Source organism: Epinephelus moara, chromosome 24 (assembly GCF_006386435.1).
Source record: "Epinephelus moara isolate mb chromosome 24, YSFRI_EMoa_1.0, whole genome shotgun sequence".
In the NCBI taxonomy this organism is placed as follows: domain Eukaryota; kingdom Metazoa; phylum Chordata; class Actinopteri; order Perciformes; family Serranidae; genus Epinephelus; species Epinephelus moara.
Genome location: NC_065529.1, coordinates 29,957,830 through 29,983,215, shown reverse-complemented (window position 1 = coordinate 29,983,215; position 25,386 = coordinate 29,957,830). Strand labels below are relative to the sequence as shown.

General features: G+C 41.3%; 1 protein-coding gene across 4 annotated transcripts in view; it reads left to right on the top strand.

The window, feature by feature from the left end:
- Window positions 1-25,386, top strand: part of cacna2d2a (calcium channel, voltage-dependent, alpha 2/delta subunit 2a) — a 207,921-nt gene that overhangs the window by 115,499 nt on the left and 67,036 nt on the right. For 3 of the 4 annotated variants that reach the window (XM_050039173.1, XM_050039171.1, XM_050039170.1), the window contains exons 5-6: window positions 16,993-17,037; window positions 22,815-22,953. In XM_050039173.1, the coding sequence (XP_049895130.1) occupies window positions 16,993-17,037; window positions 22,815-22,953 (184 nt within the window). The remainder of the gene's footprint in view (window positions 1-16,992; window positions 17,038-22,814; window positions 22,954-25,386) is intronic. The other variant, XM_050039172.1, reaches the window with a different exon arrangement.

Sequence of the window (25,386 nt, the reverse complement as noted above, 5' to 3'; positions counted from 1 at the left end):
GTTTGAAGAAGCATCCATTTTTTAAAACTTTAAAGCACCTATTATCAACATTGTTTATAAAAACACTGAAGCACTTGACTACTTGTGTGTGAGAGGGGTCGCTGGTAGTGATGATCATACAGAGAACTATCTCTGCTGTCTCTTTCATGTCTGTGTTGCTTTAAAGCTTCTTTTGGCTAATTGTTTTCATCTTCCATCCTGCAACTTGACTGTTTTTGCTCACTCTCAGGCTCTCATGGTGTCGTTCTCAGCCACAGCATGCAGGCTTTATGAGTGAAAAAGCTCTTAAAACTGACTGTACACTACCTGCTCAGCACCAGATGGCACACGGAGTAAGTGACTAGCTGTTGAACATGGTGGAGCATTTAGCAGCTAAAGAGACATTTCTCAAAGGCAGTGTGCATTTTGGGCTTTAATTCATTAGGGGGCCGGAAATACAACTCTGAATGAATGGTGCTTTGTATCTGCTGGATGTATAAGTAGATAACTGTTTGCCAGTGTTAGCCATATAAACTTGATAATGTGTCAATGTTGTCTTTACAACCTCTTCCCTCAAGTGGCCAAAAAAATCAATCAGTGCAGGTTTAAAGATGCATTTCTTTATCTTTATGCAGAGCTGCCATTGATCCTATAAACCTACAGTGATTAAGCTGAAGTTGGATAATCTCACCCTTTAACATACTTTTTCTAAGAACTGCACAGAGATATGGTGGCCAGCGTGGTGCAAACTCAAAAACACATGTAAAGATTTACAGCAGATACAACAAAAGAAATGTCCTTCAAATGGAAAAAGGTGCTGCAGGAAGCCAAAATAAAATATCTAAACAGCAAATATGTTGCAAATACAGAAATGATGCCAAAAATACACACAAACCCCAAAAATGAACAGGAAAACTCTTCACATCTAGTCAAAACATCAGAGATTCTTAAGGCCTCTAGGGTGGCACCAAGTCTGTAACTGACTAAGGCCCTTTTAATATCACCTCTTTAATCCACTTTTCTTTTTCCTTCAAAAACAAACAAGCATTGGAGTTGGGATCACATTTACATGAAGCCAAAAAAGCTCTATGTCTGCGGTATGAAATTACCTGGATGATCAGCACTGCTTCCACATCACTGGGCCCATGGAGCAGGCACACTAGAGACTTCTGCTGGCCAAGCCGATGACATCCAGTTTAGCGCTCTGCTAACTTGAATCAGGATAAAAATATTTAATTTTGCGGCTCTTCTAGCCTTTACAAACGTCATCGGACCGAGCGGATCAAATCCCAATAGTGAAATGAGTAATTTTGCTGGGGTTGTTACAGACATATTCACTGATTAATAGATGTCTCTTTCCTAACTTAAGTCTATGGTAAAAAGTCTTTTTGGGCTCAATCACGTGATGGCCTCAGTAGTTGTAATTGCACTGTTTGGCCACTATGAGAATAGGCCTCAGAGCCTGGCCCACTTCCTGGGGGCATGCTCTTTCTCAGGTTGTAAACCAAGCTGTTCCACTTAGTGCTCCCCCTAGAGGACAGGAGAACTTCTGTTGTGTTGACTGGATATGACGCATTGCTTTTGGGGCATTTGTGCATTGTATATTTGCATCGTTTCTGTTTTGTGTTTGTTTTGGCTTCTTTCTTTACATTTGCAGCACATTTCCGTTGTTGTTTATGTTTTGTATCTTTGTGTTTTTGAATTGGCATCATTTTTTAATCTGCAGCACGTTTCTCCTCATGGAAATATTGTAGCTCGTTGTTTTGGGGCGTTGTAGCACATTTGCCCTCTCAGGTCACCGCAAATAGGAATTGGAAATTAGAAAATGGCATCAACTAGTTTGTTTTTTTAATTTCGGTAAATTGGCATCTATTCTGCTAATTTTCCAAAATGGAAAATTGCCTGTGGTCAACATCAATGATATGTCCAGCCATATATTATCAGCTGCATTAACATCAATCAGTTGTTCAGCCAACCCCCCCCCCCCCCATCGTATACTGTCTACAGATGATGACCACTGTCGCTTAGCTGAAGGAGAGTTGACACGAAGTGCAACACGTTGGAACAGAGACATGAGATTGGATGAAAGAAAGGATGGAGATTGTGGAGATTGGAGGAAGACATGTACTTTCCATCAGATTGTGATGTGGCAGCTGCTGTACGTTTGAAATGCATTAGTGCTAATAGCGGTGCCATTAGGGGAGAGAGAGGCACTCTGTTGATGGGTTGCCATGATGAAACCAGGGAGAGGGGGTGACAAAGAGAGGCACGGAGGGAGAGAGAGGTGTAAGTGAGAAAGCAAGTGAGTGAGGGAAGAAGGTATAAGAGACGGAGAAAACGGGAAACAGAGATGGAGCCATCTTCCAGGCCATTTACTGCAATCATCACTCTCTAATCAATCAAGCCTTTCATCATAGGACAACACAATCTCTCCTTTTCTTTCTCTTCTCTCACTGCCTCTTTCTCTCTTCATCTCCACTCAGCCACCCACTCTCATACATAACACAGCCATGTTCATGTGACCTCTTTCTTGCTCTTCACACACGTATGTTCATTGGTAACTTTGTAATACCTGCAAATAATATTCATCCAGTCGCACCAATTCTGATAGCTTTTGCTTTCCCAAATCATCTTTTGCCAGTTCTTTGAATAAAATATATTATTATCATTATTAGTATTATTATTATTANTTATTATCATTATTATTATTATTATTATTATTATTATTATTATTGCTGAGATCAATGGTGGCTACATTTAGCCAGTAATTTTAGCCACATTTACTGCCCTAAAGTCACAATAGGTCCCCTCAGAGGTCTATCATGACCTTAAGTGCTAGGTGCACTAGCTGGAGTTGCAGGGGTTTGTTCACTTGACCAAGTTCGGCTCCTTTCATAATGCCTCTATTTGAGATAATTGGCCCTTCAGAGGAAATGAGTGAGAATCATTGTGGCGACTCTCAGCCCAGCCCTCGAAGCTACCAGCTCCATTAGCCACAGAATACATTAGTCTTATGAAGGCTGCCTTTGACAGATTCAAATTCTGGTAAAATAGACAGAAATGAAGGGACGCCTCACTCTGCCTTTGTTTCATCTCGCTCTGCTCTTAACATGTTCATTTTTTTAATGTCATTTCACCTATTTTTTTTTCTCTTTTGAAATTATGCCAATAATGCCCTGTTTTCATCCTTCACTGGATTAACTAAAACAGGCAGCAATTGACCATTTGTCAAAGCACATGCATTTTAGCGTTTGTTAGCAAATCTGTTCCTGCTGAATTGCGACATTTTTCCTTCCCCCGTGCTGTCATTAGCTGAGCTGAACCAATAGGAGATAATGGATACAGCAATACTTAGCAAGGTAGTGGTGTTTTATCTGCAAGTGATTTATATCGGTTTAGTTTTTTTATACACTGACTGTTTTGTGTTTCCCCGACTGCATATCTGTCCCTCGCTTTTAAAGTCAGATGCAGACCTTCTAAAGCAGAAATAAAAACAAAATTGATTTTGCCAACCATCTTGTGTCAGCACCACAACAACCAAAACTCAAAGGGATCTCCACAGTGGAGGCCCGAGAGGGATAGGTTGGAATATAGCTATGTGTAAACCCTTTTTTTAAATGCACAGTGCTTATTTCAAACACTGATAAGCATAGCCACACTGTATAATCACAAATAAACTGCATCTATTTTCATTGTGAGCATTTTTTTTTTTTTACTTCCTTATGGCTGCGCTGAGACAGAGTGCTTGCAGCCTGCTGAGCACGTAATGGAACTCATAAACAGTGTTATCGCTGAATCCTGAGCCATGGAACGGACTTCCATCTGCTCGCCACTAGAAGGGAAAGAAATGAGGAGGGGCTATGTGGAGAGAAATTCTCACACAGTATACAATTTAGCAGATTCTCCTCACTATCAAATGTATCTGATGGTGCGGGCGCCTCAGTAGAAAGTGGACCGAGCCGAGATGCATCAGTAATGGAAGCGAACACAAATAAAGAGAGAGCTTGGAGCGTGTCTGTGTGGATCACGCCACATTTGATCAGTTGATCAGTTAGTATTATATCTAGACTTCACCTTAAACTCCAATTTTGTCTCCCTCTTCCTGAGCTGTCCCTCTGTTGTCTCCTCTCCTGGTGCCTCCCCGCACTTTCCATCAACCGCTGCTCGGCTCACAGCTTTGATCAGGCTTTTGGTTGCTGTGGTGACCCAGCAGTTTGGTATTTTCAGCTTCTTGATTGCAGACCACTGTAATTTGCTTAAGTGGTGCTCTCCAAGGTATAAATGTCCTTTTCTCAGTTTTTTTTCCTTCTCCCTTTCTCCAACTCTTTTCTCTCTACGTCCCTTCCACATCTCACCCCTAATGTTCCTCTGCTGCTTCAAGAGAGACCTCTTGAAAACTCATGCTGTTCCACTCTCGAGTAGAGGGACATTGGCAAAGTCTAAAATGACTCAGAATGGAAGAAGCACTGAAGTACCTGAGCAAGTAATGAGAAACGCTAGGATAAAAAAGAAAACAGAGAAGGAGAAAAGTTCAGGTGTGTCAGTAAGCCTTCAGTCGGCAGCAGTTTGGCCAACTGTGATGCAGCGTGCTAGCCAGAAGGGAGGGTTGAGAGAGTGTCCCCCATGTCTAAATCCTACTGATCGATCCCTCTGCCTCACAGGAGATGGGAATCAATAGTTAGAGAAATCCAGAGAGCCGTGCTACGGACCTCGATTTTCCCATTTCAACACATGGCCAAGACCCATGAAATGTTATTTTTAAGGCCCCTTCTGGTCAGAGCAGGGTCATGAAAAGACTTTTATTTTTATTTTTATATCACAGTATTTTCTCTTTTTATAATGTAGACACATTGTCTTAGAATTTATCGATTAAATCATTAAGTAATACATCAATTTGTTTATTGAAAGAAAATGAATCGATAGAAGAGAGTTGGAAAATAGAAACAGCAAATGTAGTGGTGGGGGGGACGGGGGACATGGGATTTTATGGGTACCAAAAATATTAAGTATGGAACTGCTACACCACCATAGGTTTGATTCTCAAGAAAGACTAATAATACAGATATAAGAATAAACACAGGGGCCCAGTTGTTCAGAAGTAATCTGACTGGATTTCGCATCATTGGATCAAATCTTGAAAATGGGTTGATCACGTAATCCAGTCTTAGTTTTGATCTGGATTAAAATTTCAGTATGTGTTGTTCAGACTTTTTATTAGGATTGGGATACCATTGATGCCAATATCAATGCTATCCTGACGTCAGCTGATGGGTGGATTTCAGGACTAGATTGTAATAAAGCTTTTAAAATAGTAAAATAGATTTACATTTTATATGTTGCACTTGATTTGTTTAACCGTTACAGTGATAAAGTAGACATAGCGCCTGGGCCACGCTGTCTGCATGAGCAGCATGTTTGTATCACAGAACCTCTTGATTTTTTAAAAAATTTTGGCACCCATATTAACAGGTACAGCTATACTACCCGCGTGAGCAGCATGGGTCAGGCGTGGTACGGCTGTAGCTCAGCTCCGGAACATCTATAGATTTGGAGTCTCACCTATTTTTCCATGTAACGCACGTTTTTCAGCAAAATAGACAGTGAAAATGGTCTTTTGTTATGAATGATATCACACCACCTTTCACTACAGTTTCATTTTCTATATCTGCCTCGGACATTAAAAAAATATGAATATTACTTTTTGACTTCCTGTTTCCGTTTCAAAATTAAAGCCCTCTGGTGTTTCTCTGGACAATATCCCTTCACCTGTTAACCCAAGGCTCTTTATTGTGAGATATTTGCGGGGCTGTATTGCAGCAGCAGCAACAATATCTTTGTGAACACTGCTCACATGTGAGCTGCAGCAGTTTACTGAGGTAGCCGTCATGCACTGCTCCCGCAGGCACTGTGGCCCAGGTGTTAGGGTACCTATTCAGCTTTTTTTTAAGGGCTGAATGAAATAATCCCCGAAATAGCTGTAAACATCCAACAGAAATTACTCAATTTTAAATTCCATTTATCACTGTAAAATAATTACAATGACACAGTCAAAAGAAGTTTCTTACCCCCATGCTGTTTTCCGTCTCTTTAAATATTAACACTTGAAGCAGCCCCACACTGGCTATTCTACCTGTTGTCTTTAGATGGCTAGGAGCCTACAATGTGATATGTAGTCCCATTTAGAGCACTGGCTATCTGGATTTGATCATCTTGTTTTTTTTAAAAATGTAACTGGATCACGGTGATCAAATCCAATGCTGCTTTGAAATACCAGCACAAAAGTGAGATGGATAAACTGATCCTGGATAGATCCAAGAATACTCTTTTATTGTTAAAGTACAAATGCATTTATCACTGACAATGAGTATTTACTATTTCCAGTCTCTGAGAATAAATGTAGAGTGAGTATAAAGGCACAAAATTATTTGTCACAGTTGGGGAGGGGTCAGGCTTAATATTATGGGGGGAACTGGTCCCCCCTTAACCATCCCTCCCCTTGAGCTGCCATTGCCAGCATGAGTGATGATGCTGTGGTTCATAGCCTGTGCCTTAAATCCCTTCTCTACCATGTCAACCCGATAACAATTTTAATTTTGGACTGAAATTTTGAAAAAAGACAGAAAAAGCAGATTCCAGCTCCTAAAATATGACAATTTGTTGCTTTTCTATTATTGCGAGATGAATATCTTTGGGTTTTAGACTGCTTGTTGGACAAAAGAAACAATTTGAAGACATCGTGATGGGCACTTTTCACTATTGTCAGAAATTTTAAAGACTAAACGATTGATCGTCTTATCTTGTCTCCATTAAAAGAGATGTCTGCAGGAAAAAAAAAAAAAAAAAAAAGATGTCCGAGGCCTCCTTGTGTTCCAGTTTACCATAGTGCTCCAGGAAAGTGGTGAGTCTGAGTGGGCAGGTTGTCATTTTGTGAGTGGCGACAGGTTGGTTGTGCTGTAGCAGAGGGGAGAAACCTGCTCTGGTTTTAGTGTTTGCTCAATGTATTCTGTCCCCGCTGTCCTTGGTGCCTGTCTGCAGATATCTTAAAACAGGCTTCCCTTTGTCATTTGAATGTTGAAATCATTGTGAGGGACAGCAAGGCATCTGATGGAAATGATTACGGGGTCGAAAATAACAGGTTTCCTTTGGCCGGCGCTGATTGTTGATTGGCCACTCTCAGTCAGCCTGCAAAGAGGAGGTGGCGACTTCTGAGGACTCTATGGACTAGCAGTGGTAAAATGGCTGAAAAACATCAGTGAAATGAAAAAGCTGTATTCAGCCCTCTAGGAAAAATGGAACCTGGAAACATTTCACAGAGATAAGTGGAGCTACGGTGTCACACCAAGCTGTAGTGTGATTGGACGGGGACAACCTGACTGAGTAGCGGTTTGTTTGTGATTGGTCACCCCGGCTACAGATGCCGTAAAAATGTTAGACGTGGATAATTGCATTTGCTTTATCAAATCCCTCTGGAATCCAATGATAGCGTTAATATTGCCATGGCCTGTTTATCTTATTTGTCTTCATTTGGTGTTACAGCACCTCTTTCCTGCTTCCCCTCTGATCATCAGATTGGGGGCTTGTTTGGGAGGTGTTGGCATGCATGTGTCATGTTGGATAGGCTTTTTATCTGGCACTGTGTCCATGCAGTGTGGTGATGCTATCAGCGTTAAAACCTGCTCCTCAATGGAGCCCTGTCAGCCAACAATGGAGAGCAGCATTACCCAGAGTGCAGCAGGACAAAGCCTTCTTTCGTTATCGCAGGATTGGAATATTCACAGACTGATTTAACTGCTTTTACCAAGGGGGAAGTGTCAGGCTCTGAAAGAAAGAGACAGCACAGCAGAGAAGGGGAAGAGAGGGGAGAAGAAGAAGAGAGGGAGAGAGGAAAAGAGGAGAAAAATAAGATTCTGTGACCTGCAGGATGTTTACAAAGAGAGACTTATAGAGCAGAAATTGCAGATTCATGGGTGAAATTGGGGGCATGAAATGTAACCGTGGCGTATGTACCCTTAATATATTTTAAATTATGTATTCCTAATTTCACAATAATCAAAACTTCTCTTTTCCTCAATTGTTCTCCCTCGTTCTCTCCTCCCTCCCTCACGCCTTCTTCTATCTGTTGGATTGCTGCCCATCTTTCTGAGACTCTTTGAAGTGAGTGTGCGTTTAGAGGAGGCATGGCGCTCTGTCTGAAGAAGAGCAAGACATTGATGAGATGTGCATGGAGAATGTCATTCACTTTGCTGAATTTGCACTGTGTATTGGAGCTTTAATCTGGGGGCACATTTGTTTATTGGCATACAAATGAACATCTGCATGGAGCTATGCTTGGACGCCATGGTCTCAGCAGCTCCCTAATCGCTTAAAAGCCTGGAGATGCAGAGCATGCCAATGAGCGAGAGAGAGAGAGGGAGAGAGAGGGAGGCAGCCGCGCCCAAGGCCTCCGTCATGCACTCCTTTATCTGAGTTTCGCTCTAGCTCGATAGCTCTCTCTCTCCCTCCCTCTCTGTCTTCCAGGCCAACAGTTTAATTTCCAGTTTGCTGGTTGACTCTTTATTGACTTGACATTATAAAGAGGCATTTTGGTAACCTTCAGTGGTTAAGACAACAGCCATATTTTTCAGACCAGACACCTCAAACAACATGTCTGCATTTATTTGTAAAGTGATGAGACAGGGTACCAAGTGGCTCCCTCTAGGACAGAGGTGCAAATAAACTTTTAAATAAAGAGGAAAAAACACTCTGAGGGGAAAAGCAGTGACTTCCAAGAATCAACTGCAACAAGTAACACTCAAAGACACTTTCGTAGCATAGAAAAAAATTATAGTATTTTATTTATATTATCCAAAAAAAAAACAGTTTTAACAGTTACTCTGGAGAGTTTATTTTCCCCTTTCTATTTAACCTTTCTATATGTGCATTTAAAATGCATTGTGATATCACCAGAGAACAATTTATATGTTGTTTTAATGCTTCTGAGTTCTGCTCTTTTTAGCTATTGTTGGCTCTTGCTGTTGTTCTTATTCTAGACTTACTTCATCAACAGATTTACATACACACTATTCTGAACATGACAGTATTTTGAATTAAATTGCAGATTATGTAAGCAGCACATTATGTTTGGATGTTCCAAATTAGGCCTTTTTCAGAGTTTAGCATTTTTCAATTAAAATGTGGGATATGTTGGTATTATCCATCCATCCATTTTCATTGGCTTTTCCGGGGCCGGGTCGGGGCCAAGCAAAGCACCCCAGACGTCATGTGTACAGCACATTTGGAATTTAAGTCTCAATTTGGGTTTTTCCCGCAGTTTGCGACATACGGCCTCTTGTCGGTTTTCAGTCGGCTCTGTGTCATCTAGGGATGCATGATAATATCGCCACATCATCAGTATCGGCTAATATCGACTTTAAAATGAAATATCAGAATTGGCCAACATGCTTTTTTTCTTCTTTTTTTTTAAATTTTGCACAATGAGTAAAATATTACATACATTGAAAAGCATTCTATTTCATGTCTCCATCTGCTGGTGGGCCATCATGATAAGAGTGTGCATGCATAATATGATGTTAACTCTGATACAGAAGAGACTTGATGATCATTAAAGTTAGCTGGGGGAAAAAAATGGATATAATGATATAGGTTTCAGTTTTCAGTCAAATGAGTTGTTACATATCGGATATCAGCAAAAAATCCAGTATCGTGCATCCCTCATGTCATGGATAAGTTGTACACTAATCAATAGTTTGCAATGCCGGGGTAGAGATGCATGCCCGAAATAAAAGCTGACATTTCTAGTCAGAAGGAGAAACATACCTACTTTTAAACATTATGATAAACTTGGATACCAACAGCTTTTTGGATATGCGTAAATATCGCAGCACCAACCTTTTCAAGAAGGAGGTTGGAGGAATGAAAGAGGGAGGCTGTGTTTGCACGACCCAACAAGTGTGCCACCAGTGGAAAACTTTGAAAAATTCCTATATTGATGCAAAGAAGCAAAATGACAAGCCACTCTAGTGTTCCACTTTACTTTATTTTGTTATGATAAATGTCATGTTAGGGTACGTTAATCAGAGTTTGCAAGGCTGTATGTCAACAGCTTGTGCATGTACAAGTAGTTATTTACCTAAACAATGATGATGAAGTTCATGATGACAAAATAGCAGATACAGTAGTTTTATAGCCAAAATTAGGTCATGTGTTTGCTTTACACACAGTTGCCTTTGTGAAGTATGTAGTGTTAGCTGAACCTGTTTGAGTGGTGTTAATTCAACTTCATGTTAGAGGCTGTAGTTTGTGGTGCTGTTGAATTGTATCACATTACAGGTTTAATTTGTCTTCACCATTATGTTAATTAGGATAGACCCTAATGTCTCAGTATAACGCTGTACAAAAAAATGCCCATAACGTTGAATGAATCAATCCATGTATAAAAATATCCCTGTATGGAAGTAACTTGCTACCTTTACTCTAAGCAGCCACAGTACAGTTAGCTTGAATTTGTCCTGTATTGTGCAGAGACAAATGACATGTTTTGTCACTGCACTGGAAACACAGGGTTGATTACACAGTCTTTGGTTCTGATGTCATTACTCAAGAATGTCTTAAACTATCTGAATTCATTTTTAAGTAGGTAACTTTTATCTGTGTTCTACTCGGTAGGCGAACAGTCATCAATTTTTTTGACAGGCAATGTTAGAGTCACATTACTGATTAAAACATTTGATGTCAAATGTAACATCTTCCTCATGTGCAGGAGCGATTATAACAGCATGTATTATATAGGAAGCATTTTATTAAACATAATTCAAGCCCCTCCTGTGTCAGCAGATGTGCTAAATATCTTCCACACACTTCAGCACCGCTGCTGGAAAAAAATCCCTGGAGAAACAATGCAGTCAATAACACCTCTGTTAAACAGTTGAAACTAAACTGAAAATTATTACCGTCATGAGGAGAGGATTTATGACAGGGCTGTTTTAGCTAGGTGTATCTAATAAGTTGGTAGCTGAGTATATATTGAACTGCTGTGAGTCTTTTATACAATAAAAGGTTGTATTTAAACTCAATTTTGGACCTGCTAGCTGCTGGATCTCCCATTTAAGTACAATTGAGGTACAAGTGAAAATCATTTTTGTCCGCATGCTATATTTTTTTTCTCTCACATTTCTGTGAATAAGAAATATGCCCGCACCCAGTAAAGGATAGGATTTAACATCCCGTGAATCAAAAAGGCTCCACCAAAGAACAAGAATTCATATTTTATTCACAGGCAACCCCTGCAATTCAAGATCAAAGTGGTTAAAGGGCTTTCAGATCTCTGACAAATGTCTACATGTCTATGATTAATTTACCTCTGTTTGAAAATCATATTTCATGAGCTCACGTTTTAACACTAGTGCAAACCTGTGGGCCATAACAACCAAAGGAAATGAGCTGAACTAATTCGTTTCTGATGGCCTATTGTGATTTCATTTTGACGTGTCTCCTTTTAGCATGAACGCCCTTGTGTGTATTTTTCCTTTACTTTTCAATCTCGAGATGAAATTGCATGTCAGTCATTTCTTACTTAACATACGTAGATTGTAATGCATCCGTGTGTCGCATGTGCGGCGGAGTCAAAGTGTCAGAGTAGCCTATGTGCTTAGTCTGGAGGATTGCATTCCCCCCTGTCACTGGAGAGTTCTCACCAGCTTATATGGCCGAGTGTTTATCTAGTTCAAATGTCTTTGAGTTTCATACCGTTTGACACGTAGAGACGGGATATAAGGACGCTGTGGAAATAGAAAGACAGAGGGAGAGATAGGGAGAGACATGAGGAGAGATTGGAGTGGGGGAGATAAGGAAAGGAGTTGGAACGTATAGCTCCATAACAGGTTTGATTCAAACTTTACGTAAGCAGTTCTTCACTGCAGCCAAATCACATTGTTTAGTTTTTCCTCCTTTATTCTGGTTGCATTTTCCAACTAAATGAGCAGCGTGTGTGTATGTGCAGGTTTGTGTGTCGTGTGTACCTTATGGGCTGATGTGCGTGGGTTAATGAAGAGCAGTAAATGAAATCCTTTATTGTGTTTGATATAATGTCAGCTTCCATTAGGGAAACTGGTGCTACGAATGATTGCTAGACTATCGAGGCCAGGAGAGAGGTGCACTGTGTGTGTGTACGTGAAAGACGTTGTGTGTGTGCGCATGTGTATGTGTGTGCACATTTCTGCGTGTGTGTGTGTGCACACCCCAGGGCACGGCAGAGGCACAGAGTGTGTTCTGTAATTATAAAATCATTAGCAGGTGTCCAGAGGAGATATGAATATGACTGTAATCTGTCCCCACCCATGATGGAGCGCTTGTCTCACGCTCAAATGTCAACCTGTCTCAGCCAGCCCATTGAGAGAGCTCACAGTTTCAAAATTCAAAAGATTTAGCCCCAGCGACGACACTCTGTCATTACATGTGCCCCTACATATGACAGCCTTTATGTAGCAGCCATTTTTCAATCACACATTGTTACCCTGGCCCATGCTTTACCAGATAAATCATCTGTCAAGGCCCTCCTCGCATATGATGAAATTTTGGGGCTCTAAAGGCTCCGACCTTCACTTGACAGGAGATTTTTGAAGTTTAAATGTGTAACTACAAGCAGTGGGTGACATTAAAATAACAGCGTGTAGCGATGACAAGAAAACATGCTGGCAGATGAACAACCTCATAGTCTGAAAGACTGACAGGCGTACAGACAAACAAAAGATAGGCAGGCATGTATCTGGTCAGACATAAAAACGAGCAGACATTGTAGCCCTGGCGAGGAGACAAAGTCACATTGTAATCTAGAGCAGAGGGGCGGTTTCTATAGCAACAGTAGGCATCTAACCTACGCGCCGCTGCTTTTGCTGAAATCTGAAATTGGCGAGAGGAGGCTGGTATTGAGGATAGAGAGATTGGGAGAGATGAAGATAAGACAGGGCAGGGTGGAGGAGGAGGAGGAGGAGGAGGAGGAGGAGGAGGAGGAGAGATGTGGCAAAGGGAGGAGAGAGGAAGCAGATCAAGATAAGGATGAGGAGAGGGAAGGAGATGAGCGGAGGAAGATTGATGTAAGGGAGGGGCTGGAGATCATCACCTGACCTCAGTGTTTGTCTCCTGTTTGGAATTTGTTGGTCCACTCAGCATGATAGATTTAATTTACTGATAGCACTTTGTGTCAGTGGAAATTTCTCAGACTTTGTGTGTTTCTTTTGCGTGCATGTGGTGAGTGAGCGCATACACTCAAGCCTTGTGTATAGACTTGCTCTGTATGTATATCCACAAGTGCGGACATACTGCATCTGAGTGTCTGTGAGAATGCGATCATGTGTTAAATACTGTGTGTGTGTATTAGCAGGGTGCACAGGCCTCAGAGAGACATGCATGTGGGATAATTGTTGGCTTGGTGTTGTATCAGATGTGTGTTTAACCCAGACCCCGAGCCCATAGAGACCTGTGACCAGCCGCAGCAGATGGCCGTGCTGCCCCTAGGGGCTGCTCAGAGGGTCATGGTGGCCTCGGACTCGTCCACACGGAGCCACCTCTTCTGTGCATGTCTGTGTGGTGTGTGTCAGAGTGTGTGGTTGGAGGCAGAGGTTGCTCATGAGTAGGATCGGTGTATCTCTAACTGCCCGTGTAATTACATTCAGAGGTTTCACTTTCATCATATCGCAAAAGGCAACTAACAGTTACAGCGCAATTGCTATTATTTATCTTGGTACTGCTGTAGGTTTTGTTATGAATTACCATTTGTAATCCAATAGATATCATTGCTGTACCCAATCATGTCCTACCTGCTCTGAATTTTAGATTATAGCTTGACTTTAAAACAAAAAAATCCCATCTCTGAGTTCTCTGCATCTTTTAACTTCCATTCAATTTAATATTCAAACCCATTATTATCATTTATAAGCATAATATAAACATTTAATGAATGTATTAAAAGCAGATATAAATGTTCATTACTGTATTTGTCAACATCAATGTTCCTTCTGTTGAAAATATACAAAAGCACAAGCAATAATTAATGTGTTCAGTTACTAAGTTATGATTGCTTTACATTAATAAACATATAAATGTCCAATTATCTACCATATGTTATAACCAATTTAAAAACAGAACCACCTTTATTGGCGAAGCATGTGTACACATACAGGAAACCTGACTGATTTATTTGTCCATCGCTCCCAGTGTACTTGCACAGAAATAGACATGGTAGTGAGGAACAAGGTCAACAAAGCTGGACAAATAATAGTAAAGAATAGGCATGACTATTGTGTACATGTTAAAGAATAGGTGTTTATATATAAAGCACCAAAAATAAAATGAAAAATAAAACATCTAGATAACACTCAAGTGTATATAGATGCTGTTAGTGCAAAGAAAGAAATACTGAATGGATTTCCATGGACTGGATGATGATGTGCTTGTGTACATGCTTATATACTGTAAACACAGCATGCAGGATTTATATTGACAGTGACAGATGACATGTATTTTGCCTTAAGGTAAATGCTAAATAGGGGGAATTAGCTTAAATAGTGATGATGCAATCGAAAATAAGGAAGCATTACGTGCTGCCAACACCATACTAATGCTACACATACTGAGACATGACTGTAAGCAGTGACTATTGTCTGTACATGGTGCATGATGGGAGCGAGTAAGTTATTATGTACAGGCTAAGGGTGCAGTAAGGTAAATACAGCTGTCCAGCTGTGCAAACAGACATGATACCAGTGATAGATGGATGATAAATAAAAGGAAGCCCAATATAAATATCTAAGACAGGTTCCACCAGAACAGCTTCAATGTATCTTTGCATAAAATCTACTAGTCTGTGGAACTCTGGAGGGATAGCATAGCATATGATTCACATAATTTTCATGCTGATCAAATCATCGAGTGACCCCGTGTGCCCTGTATGGAATCATCTGCATTCGTTATGTATGTTTCTCCACTGTTTTTTCTTTGATTTATCACATATAACACTGTGTATTATATATATATATATTTTTTTTGAGATAGGCACAGAATACTGTGTAATGAAGTGTTAGCCAGCGAGCTACAGTGTTGGACCTCTCACTAACTCTCCTCAGCAATGTGTGGTATGTTTTTTTGAGTGTATTATTTGTTTCAGTAAAGCTGCTGGACGGTGTCCCTCGGGTGCAAGGAACCAAGCGTTTATTTACAGGAAGCAGTCCTGAATAATGAGTTGTAATGCCGCAGTAGTGAGAGTAAACTCTTTAGAAGCGAGGGACCAGTCTAAGCAGGACTGGGCTCCAGATCAATCCTGCTGGCAGACACAACAACACTGTTGCTCTGCCACAGTCTCGCTCGCTCTCTTTCTCTTCTCTCTCTGCAGAGGCACGGGCTATTTTTAGCCCTGGCAGCTCTTTCCCCACTGCACCCACTACCACCACCACCACCACCACCAACACCCATCTCTCTCCTCTCAGTCCATCCCTTCGTATCACCCGGACCTCAGCCTCCATACTAACCCTCCACCTTAACCCAGTGTACTCCCTGAACGATCTGCTCTGATCCCTCCACTCAGCTCCTCTCCTTGCGTCCTCACTCCTGATCTCTCTGACAGAACTGGGGAGGAGTGCTGGTAAGTTAAGGAGATGTGTCAGGGGGGCAGATTCTGCTTCTTCTCTATCTTGTCCATGCTTATTACCCAAAGACACAAGCTGTGTCAGGGCCGGTCAGCCCCATGCTCAGTGTCAGTGCGAGTTTTGATCATACTGTGTGTCTTTGGTGGGTTGTTAGGGACTGAGCCGAGCTGATGACTGACTCTCTGATTAGCACTGGAGGCCAGCCAAGACCCGGGTCGTGGTGTATGGAGAGGCTCTCACGCTGGAGGGAGCTGAGAGAGAAGGATGGAGGCTGACAGAGACAGAGAAAAGTTCTGCATTTAGGTGGTGTGTGTATGTCTCTGTACCAGTTAAACAAACACAGAGAGCAGCATGTGTGTGAGACAGCAGGAGGGAGATGAAAACAGTGAAGAGCAAAACGGTGAAAGCAAGCAAGAGACAAACAGAAATTGAGAGAAAATAAGTCAGGCTGAGTAAGTCGTGTGTAAGACTCGCTGTACCTGTACAGTAGACTCTCTCTGTCTCCGTCAGCCGCCCTCCCGCATCAGACCATGACCGCGGCTCCTCCAGTGAGGGCGAGTCAGTCACTGTGGTGCCCTTGAGAGCGCGTCCTCAGCCAGCCTCCTCATGATAATGAGGCAGGCCCCACGGACGCTGCTCGCTGCATGCAACCCCTGCCCGCCCTCACGCCTGCCTCTACGGGAGATAAGGACGCCAGTTCAGAGGAGAAGGGGACGGCGGGGAGGCTAACAGTCTGAGTATGGGGTCTCTGCTCTGGGTAAAGGCCGGCAGCTTGGTGGCAAGAGGCTGAATGTTTGGCTTCAGCTGGTGACTGGTAACTTCAGTCTGTAATTAGAGCAAAATAGTGTAACAAAATAGCATACATTTGCATTCTTCTCCTTATTCCTTTTTCTGTTTCTTTCCTTTTGTGAGAGCTGTTTTCCTAGACTGAAAACACAGCCAGCGGAGGTCGATAAGACTCCCAGAGAGACTAATATTTTGAGTTTATTCTTTTCACTGCAAACTGAGCTCGTACAACAGCAGATTCTTTTTTTGTTAAAGTTTTCCACAACACATAAAGATGTTCCTACGGTGTTTTCAACACAAGTTCGAACATGTGCCACATACATTGCATCTTATTGACACAAACATTGCCCAGATGCATTACATCCTTCGATATCTCTCTACAGCTGTCCGCTCGCCCTCTCATGACTGTCATTCCACATCACACTACTCCTCCTGTGTTCTGTGATGCTGATTATATTCTCATGCTGAACAGTGTGATTGAATATAACCACGGCTCTCTCTAGCTTACCACCGACAGGAGTCGGGGCTGATATAGACACTGCTATATCTTCTCTCATCACCTGTCTTTTCACTCTTCTTTTCTGCACAGGAGAATGCCATTTCATACTACGATTCCAAAGCGGATTCAGACTATGTGAGTACAGTACAGACTGCTCCCCCCCTCCCCCGTCTGCCTGCCTTTAAACCCCCAAATCCTACCCACCCCTGCCACCCTTTCCCTGCAACCCCACCCCACCTCTCCCCCGGCCTCCTCGGTGTTGATGCCCTACCCCCCACCCCCTCCAGTCACAGGCCCCTGGGATGTCTGTGTGTGTTAGTGAGGTGACACTGCTTTATGGTGAGTTGGTGTGACAGAGAAGGGGCAGGCCGACGTGCATGTGACAGTGACTTCAGCTGTCCTCCCCCAGTCTTATTTCCAGAGTCTTCTCCCTCCCCACTCTGACTGTGTCGACTGCGGACGTGAACTACGGGGTTGTTAGATCTCCCATCAAGACACCTCGCACCAAAAACATGCCGCACTTTCATACACCCAGACACCATTTCCATCACGTGTGTCATTCATATTGAAGAATATGAATGACATTCAAGGAAAGATCTGCAGGCTAGGTAACGCTGTTTCCTCCAGAAAAGCCCTGCGAGTCACTGCTGTCACCACTCCGCCTGCAGTTCCTCCGTAGGATAGGTCACACTCAGAGTCCGTGTCCGCTGATTGATTAAGTTTCAAGGAGGAGTGCAAGAATCCCCCCTAGATCACCAAAGCACAAAAAGATGGGAAGAGAGTGAGATAGAGAGGGGAAGAGAGTGAGGCGGAGGAGCCATAAATCATGGTGTGATTTTCTCTTTGTGCACGCCACTCCTGTGATTAATGACACAGCGCTTTAGGGCCTGTCAGCACATCTAATTGGAGAACATCAGTCATCATTAACATGGCACACTGAGGCCGAGGCTGTGACACACCCCTGACCCCCACTTCACCAACCCCACAACCACCCAAACACAGTGGCAGAGGTCAGTCAGAGGTCATCCCTCTTCCCTGCAACCACAACAGTCGCACACCAGTATGCCCATATCTGAATTACGATTCCTTCCACGACGACCCTGTTCAATTACGGTTTTACGACTGGAGTCAAAATGAGCTGTATGTGTCGTAATGATCTGTACTGTGAGGGAGATATGATAAGAATTCATTGGTAAAAAAGGTAAGTGATTGGCAGGCTCTCTTATCCAGGCCTTGTCTCCTCTGTTCCCTATCCTGTACTCTGTACCCTGTTAATTCCTCCTCTTGTCACTTTACCCTTGATACAAAAGTGCGATGTGATTTGATTTTTTAAATGTGCCAAAGCATGTCAAAAGTGCATTTTATTTATTTCACTTATTCGACTATCGACCAGCCTCCTGGGTTCTTTGTATTAGTGACACACACAGATTTTAACAGCTGCCTTTCTGGACTGTCTTGTTTTCTACAGGTTGAACAATATTATGACTTTAAAGTGCAGTGATATACCGGTTTCAAAGTATCGTGCTGTTATTATACGGTTATCATACAGTCTACATTTCCTTATATATGGTGTTGAAAAAAAGCAACCAGCTGGAGACTTTTTCATTATTTTCAAATGGGAAACTTCCAGTTAAAAAATGGTTTCTAGTTTCAGTTACAGTAATATAGCGTTTGTTTAACCAGAAAGGCCCCTATGTTTTCATTCTTTAAAATACAAAGGTTGTTTGGTCTGAACGATCCTACCCTCACTGCAATACTGTCTGGTAAAAAAAAAAAAATACTGTCATTCATGTCCCAAGGTAGTAATTTACTTTGAAGAGAAACATCAAATATATGAATTATTGCAAGTCCATGTATTGTAATGTTTAATCAAAATTGAATTTTTTTTTTTAAGTTGTGGCATACTCCATTTGTAATATGTTAAAGAAACTATTCACCAGCTGTAATGTTATTTTTTGCCTGAAGGAATCCTTGTTTGTTTAAAGGACTGTTTTTTTTTTTTTCTCTATCTCCCTCGTTGCTGCAGGCTTTTTTATCAGCACACACCCACATACTCACACACACACACACACACACACACACACACACACACACACACATGTGCAAGGTCTTAAGTGACATGTTTGAGGTTAGCCCTGGTTGGCTGAAGGCGGGAATGAAAGAATCTTCAAAATGTCATCTCTGGCCTCTTCAGCCTTTAATTAAACCTTGAGAACGGGGAGATAAAATTAACAAATTGGGTAATGAATCGAGCAAAACAGGTGGTGGATGGTTGAAGAAAATGAACCAATCAGTCTTTCCTGCGTGGATTTATTCAGCTCCTAATTAGACGCTGCCTTGGTTAATTATGATTGGGCTCTTCTGAAGAAGGGGAAAAAAAAAAAACTCCCTGCCCGACACTGACAGAATTAGTGTCAGACTGAGTGATAAACAAACACCTCAACCTCACAGTTAGTGATGCTGATAATTCAGCTTCCCTAACCTAATCTGGTTTACTATTAATGCAGAGACAACCTGTGAAAACCCAACCTGTGCCAACAAATCTGCACTAAACCAACATTAATCTAAAGTATCAGGTTTAATAATTTCATCATTTAGTCTTAGCTTAATGTTTTTGGCCCAAGCTCTGTAGTTCTGCCCCAGGCACCACTGTTAGTTTTAATCGCTAGCATTTGTAGTCAGCAGTACATTTTATTCTTTCATATCATTACATTGCTTTCAGAGTGGTGTGATTTTATTATGAAGATAAAAGCCAATATGACCTGGAAACAGTCATCAATTTTTATATTTTCCCTTGTTTATAAAGCTGCAACCCTGTTTAGTTCTCCCTTAGTCCTTTCTTATTTTCTCCAGCCTGTATAAAGTAATAATAAAATATGTGCATTGGGTTGGAACCACAGGTAAAGATTATATTGTCATTGCTTTAACAGTGGTAATATAACACTTGTTAACTGCTAGTTACTGAATGTATTTTTAAAGAGTATTAAAGGAGGAAAAGCCTGACACTCTTCAGTCTTGTGGTTGCCAGATTGCAGCCTCAGCTCAGGTCCCAGAGGTGTCAACTAAAAACAACAGGCGAACAGTCTTTTCTCAGCAGCGCCCTAGACTAGGACTGATTAAAAGAAATGATGTCTACCGTGCATTATATGAGGAGCTTTTACAATAAAACTAAAACATTGGCAAGTTCTTGTTTCACAACTTCTCACTCGTCCAGATGAGCAGTCTAGTGATTAACAATGAAGCATCTCCAGCTTGTGACACAGAAAATATAGAATATATTTACAGTGCGGCTGTATCACTCTGAGCCTTTTTGATTCTTTGAAAGGTAATGCAAGCGTTAAAAATGTCTAAATTATATATTAAATTCTCTCAGATTTCACATTAACAAAAGTCATATCTGCTTTTACTAAATGCTTTCTTTGATGAGACTAAAGCTCGTGTAGTAGTTTTCAATCAACCGTTTATAATGCTATTTAAGTGATAACTAAGGGTACTTTCACACCTGCCCTGTTTGGTTCAGTTCAATCGAACTCAAGTTCATTTGCAAGTTCATTTGCCCCCTAAGTGCAGTTCGTTTGGGCAGGTGTGAACACAGCAATCGCACTCAGGTGCACACCAGAAAGAAGCAGACGGAGACCTTCTTGAAGAGGTGGTGGGTTTGTTTGTGGTGAGAACGTGTTCCCACCTCGATCCTGGAGGATTATTAATGTGCACCTCCTCCTGTACTGCCTTAATATGCACATTCAGCACATCCAATGCGTCAAAACATTATTTTCTAGTTGGAGCCGCGCCTCGTTTTCAAACTGTATGGTTTGACTAAAATGAACAATGACAGCAATATAGTCCACGATGACCAGCGGTAACATCAACCTGCGTAGTTGTCCCTCCATTGTGACATTAGAAAGTGTCGCATTTATCTTACAGGTGTAATCTTCTTCAACGTTTTGTTTAATTCCTGGATTTTCCCACATGGAAATTCTGACCAATCAAGAGCAGCTTTCTTGCACAAGGCATTTGATCTGGTCCGCTTGTAAATGCTGCCGTGAGAACACGAACCAACTCTAGGCACTTATGCACCTTTGTAAAGAAAAAGTTGTCCCTGATTCAGACCAAAGCAAGACAACTATAGGTCTGAAAGCACCCTTATTTGCTGAATACCAGCAGGGTGTATGCAGGTCCTTAAAAAATCTTAAAATGTCTTATTTAATTTTATAAATACCATGCTTAAAAGTCATTAAATAGTCCTAAATTTGAATTTGTGAGATCTTAATTGCGACCAACATTTTAATCTAATTTAACTTGTCCATCTTTTGATTTCTTTTTTAAAAATGAGTCAAGCTCTTCTGCATGAAAATCCACATTTCTGATGTTACACAAATTTAAACCTACCACTGAACCTAAAACTGTCCTTTTACTTCATACTTGTAAATGTAGATTAACTCAATCTAATAACCATATTCCTACATAAAACCAACCTCCAAGGGACCATATATATACTACTTACCTTTATATTTCATATCAGTTTTTATACATCAGTCTTAAATTTGGTTTAAAGTGACCTTGAAAAGGTCTTGAAAAGCATTAAATTAAAGTGCCTGATAGCCGTAGACACCCTGACCAGGTGTGTGTGCTCTGAACATTTATCTGTCCCCAAGATATTTCTTTGTGGTCATATCCCTCCTGAGCTGGTCTCTGTCAAAACACTGCATTGTTCCTTATGTTGACTTTCAGTGGCACTTCAACACAGCTATCCCCCTGCTCGTCCCAACAACAGCTTGTAATTGCATTTTAATAGTCAATTAAAGTTGGCCCATCAATCAATTTCTGCTGTGGACATGGAGTTTTGATTTAATTTCTCCAAAAAACAAACAGTTTTTATCATGTCAGATCCAATTAACCCACGCTGCTTTATCAACATGAAACGTGCACATTGCAGTCACATATTTTCCGCACTCACAGATTTATGTTGAAGTAAAATTTTTTGCTCTTCAGCAATTAGAATACGTAAGAATGATCAGAGATATGGCTTTTGTTTTCGGTTTGTGCGGTTTTCTAAGGAGGCATCTAACAGAGTTTTACTCGCACTGAAATCTGATCAAGAATAAGCCAATAAACCGAGCCACAGAGTGAGGTTGTATCTTGCTGACATTTTTGTTTTCACATCCCACAATCACTTCCTCCTGTGGGAACAGGCACAGATTGGACTCCATTGATAACTTATCAAGATAAAAAGCTTAAATGTCAGTTTTTCTCTTTTATCTTCTGGCTTTCTTTGATATTTGACACTTTCCTAATGCAATATGTGTGTCAGGCTTTCTCACCAAGCACAATGGCCTCACCGAGAAGCTGTAAAAGTGACAAAATATGCAGCATTAGTCCCGTTTTTTTCGCTTAAACAATCACAGGCGAGAGAGAGGAGACAGTCTGTTATGAAATATGCTTTCATTCGAATGGATGGGAGTTGAAACCGTGATTAAGTGGTGTTGGTTGGTAGTTATTGTTGGGGTTAATTTGTATGGCACCTCATATGTCTGTGATAGATATCTTGGTTACTAATGAGTCTCGCTGTTTGGTGTCTGCGCTGATACCTGCTGTTGTTCTCTGATGAGAGGGCGAGTAAAGAACCACCTAAATCTGAAGGCAGACAAAAGGGGAAATAATTACTATATTTTTGTGTTCAACATTATCCAAATGCTGTGAGACTCCATGTGTGAGTCAGAACAAGAGACAATATACTGTACGCACCAGAGCCACAGATGGGCGCTGCAAAGCCACAATATGGGAGGTGACAGAATGCGGCACTATATTTGCATGTTTCTCCCGTTTTCTAGTGATTTTATTTGTATGCTCACGCAGATTTGTGTGTGTGTGTGTGTGTGTGTGTGTGCGCGTGCATGTGTGTGTGTCTGCAGGCAGAAGATGGAGAAGAGGAGAACCCGCTGGAGAGCTCGACGTCTTTGGAGCTGGAGTTTGTGGATGATCCCAATTTCAAAAACAAGGTCAACTTCTCTTCCAGTGCGGTCCAGATTCCTACAGACATATACAAAGGCTGTAAGTGAACAACAATACTTTAACTTTATGAGTGTTCTGGTGGAAAGGCGAGTGAATGAGCGGCACTGCGTATGCTTCATAAAATCTGTACCTGTTGTGATATAAAAGAGCTGCTGATCAAAAGAGTATTGTCTTAAAAACAACACCTGCTGCAGCAGGACTGTTTTGTGAGTCCACACTGCATTTCCTTTATGCTACCAAAAATGTGCATTGTGTAGCCCCTCTGAAAAACTGTAACACACAAGCAAAATCAATAACCACAAAGAGGGCACAGCACAACAAGCACAAGTTTCTGGAGAGCCACACAGATATAAAGCTGTAGTAGAAGACTGTTTACCTTCACCTGGACACTTCTCCCACCTGTGTTGTTGAGATCATACAGCGGAGGACGAGGGAAAAATAAATACACTCAATTCTTACGCAGACTCTCTTGGAAGTGTTTTTGCCAACTGATATTTTAAAACACACCTCAGAAGCCACAAACTCCACAAGTTACTATGAACCACAAGCTGACAATCAAGTACACTTATATATGATGGCAGGGGTCAGCCAGTAAATCACAATCGACTGAATGAATTTATGTGCACACAGACGATTCCAGAATAAGTCTTGAAATATCTATGTGTATTACAAGAAGATTAAAGTGAGGGATTTAGAAGTATACATACTTAAAGCTGATTTTTATCTGTATTTGACATGTAATGTATGAATGGATGACACAACGATTCATACGAGGACATAGGATAAGACCTTGGAAAATGTATTTTATATTTCATTGAGTCTTTAACCAGCAGGTCTGTTATTTTTTTATTTATTTAACATTTCTATGTCATTCTGTAGCTTCCCATTAGTGTTCCCTATGTATTTAAATCAAATACAAGTATGTATGTTTAAGAGCAGTGGCTCCCAGCTGGTGGGTCACGGTCCAAAAGTCATAATGAAGATAATAATGCATTTTACTTAGGTGTCTTTCAGAACATTCAAGGACACCTTACAAGACATAGTAAAAAAACAAGAAGCAATGTATCCATAGATCATAAAATCAAACAATTCAGTAATATACAATAAAAGTTAATAAAATGACTAGACAGAAATCATAATTACAAGTATTAGGTATAAAATCGTCATCATCAATATGTGTGTCACCATTAATTCAGAATAAGGTATGCCAGCTTGAAAAGGTGTGTTTTCAGATGGGATTTGAAAGAGTAAAGGGAGTCGTTATTGCGAATGTCGTGGGGGAGAGAGCTCCGGAGGTGGGGGGCAGAATGACTGATGGCTCTGGAACTCATGGTAGTGGCCAAGCAGGCAAAGTGGGTCGCAGGTCCACTCTTAAATTTTGAAGTACAGCGCACAGAGCTTTTATTTGAAGTGCTGTTTCCTGTTGACCAGAGAGTGACTAATGGACTAAGGAGACAAAGGAGAAATCTGGACCCAGTAGCTGGACCAGTTGGGAACCACTGTTTTCAAATCAAAATATTTTCCCTAGCCCCTTCTAAAATCATTTTCCATTGTGACCTGACGTAGGTTCCTGCATGATGACGTTGCTACATATAAACCCCCAAGCCTGTTTAATGTGAGTCTTCATGACTAAGCCAAGCCTTCTTTGAGAACTGTGTGTTATTGACCTTCTAAATTAGTTACATTCTTCTTACCCCTGGCTGGCACAGAAGCTAGGCAATGTGCTGCTATGGACGCCATGTTAGTTCGGATCTGAAAGTCACACAGTGAAACAAAAGCTTTGTTTCCGCCGAGCAGCACGGTACAGTAAAGTTCAGTTGAAGAGAGTGATATAATGGCTTCAGCCCTGCTTTAAACAAGGTTAAACTATGAATATATAACACTGACTATGGACAACTACTTAACAAAATCCCATTTCAAAATAAAGTAAATGATCCCTTTCAGGCATTATCATTATTTTTATTGTTAGTGATTGCTGTTGTAACCTACGTGACAGTTTTTGCTAACGGCTGAGTCTGCGTTTCTATTTGAAAACCCTGTAAAAGATCACAAACTATGAGGTTTACCTGTGTCATGCCTGTGTCTTCCCCTGGTTTCATACACACCGCTGGACTGTGGATCGATGACAGTCTCCTGTTTTGACTTGACCTCTCCCCTCTCTCTCAGTATGTTAGCTTGAACTCTCCATCCTTTCACATCAGCCAGCACTTTAGCACACTAACATTATTTTAGATGACAGACGGTCTCTCACACCAGATCTGTACTGTATTTTTTATTTTATTTTTTTTGTGCGTGGGCATGGTCACCCCCGCTCGTGGACCCTGCCCTTCCTGCTTGGCACCGTGCTGCCCCGCGGACATAACACCCTCCTTAGTCTGCAGCTGCCAAATGGACAAAAGGGAACACATGTACCTTCCGGGACTCTGATTTCGCTTGGCATGTTCCCTCTGTTATCCACCTCTAACCTTTTGG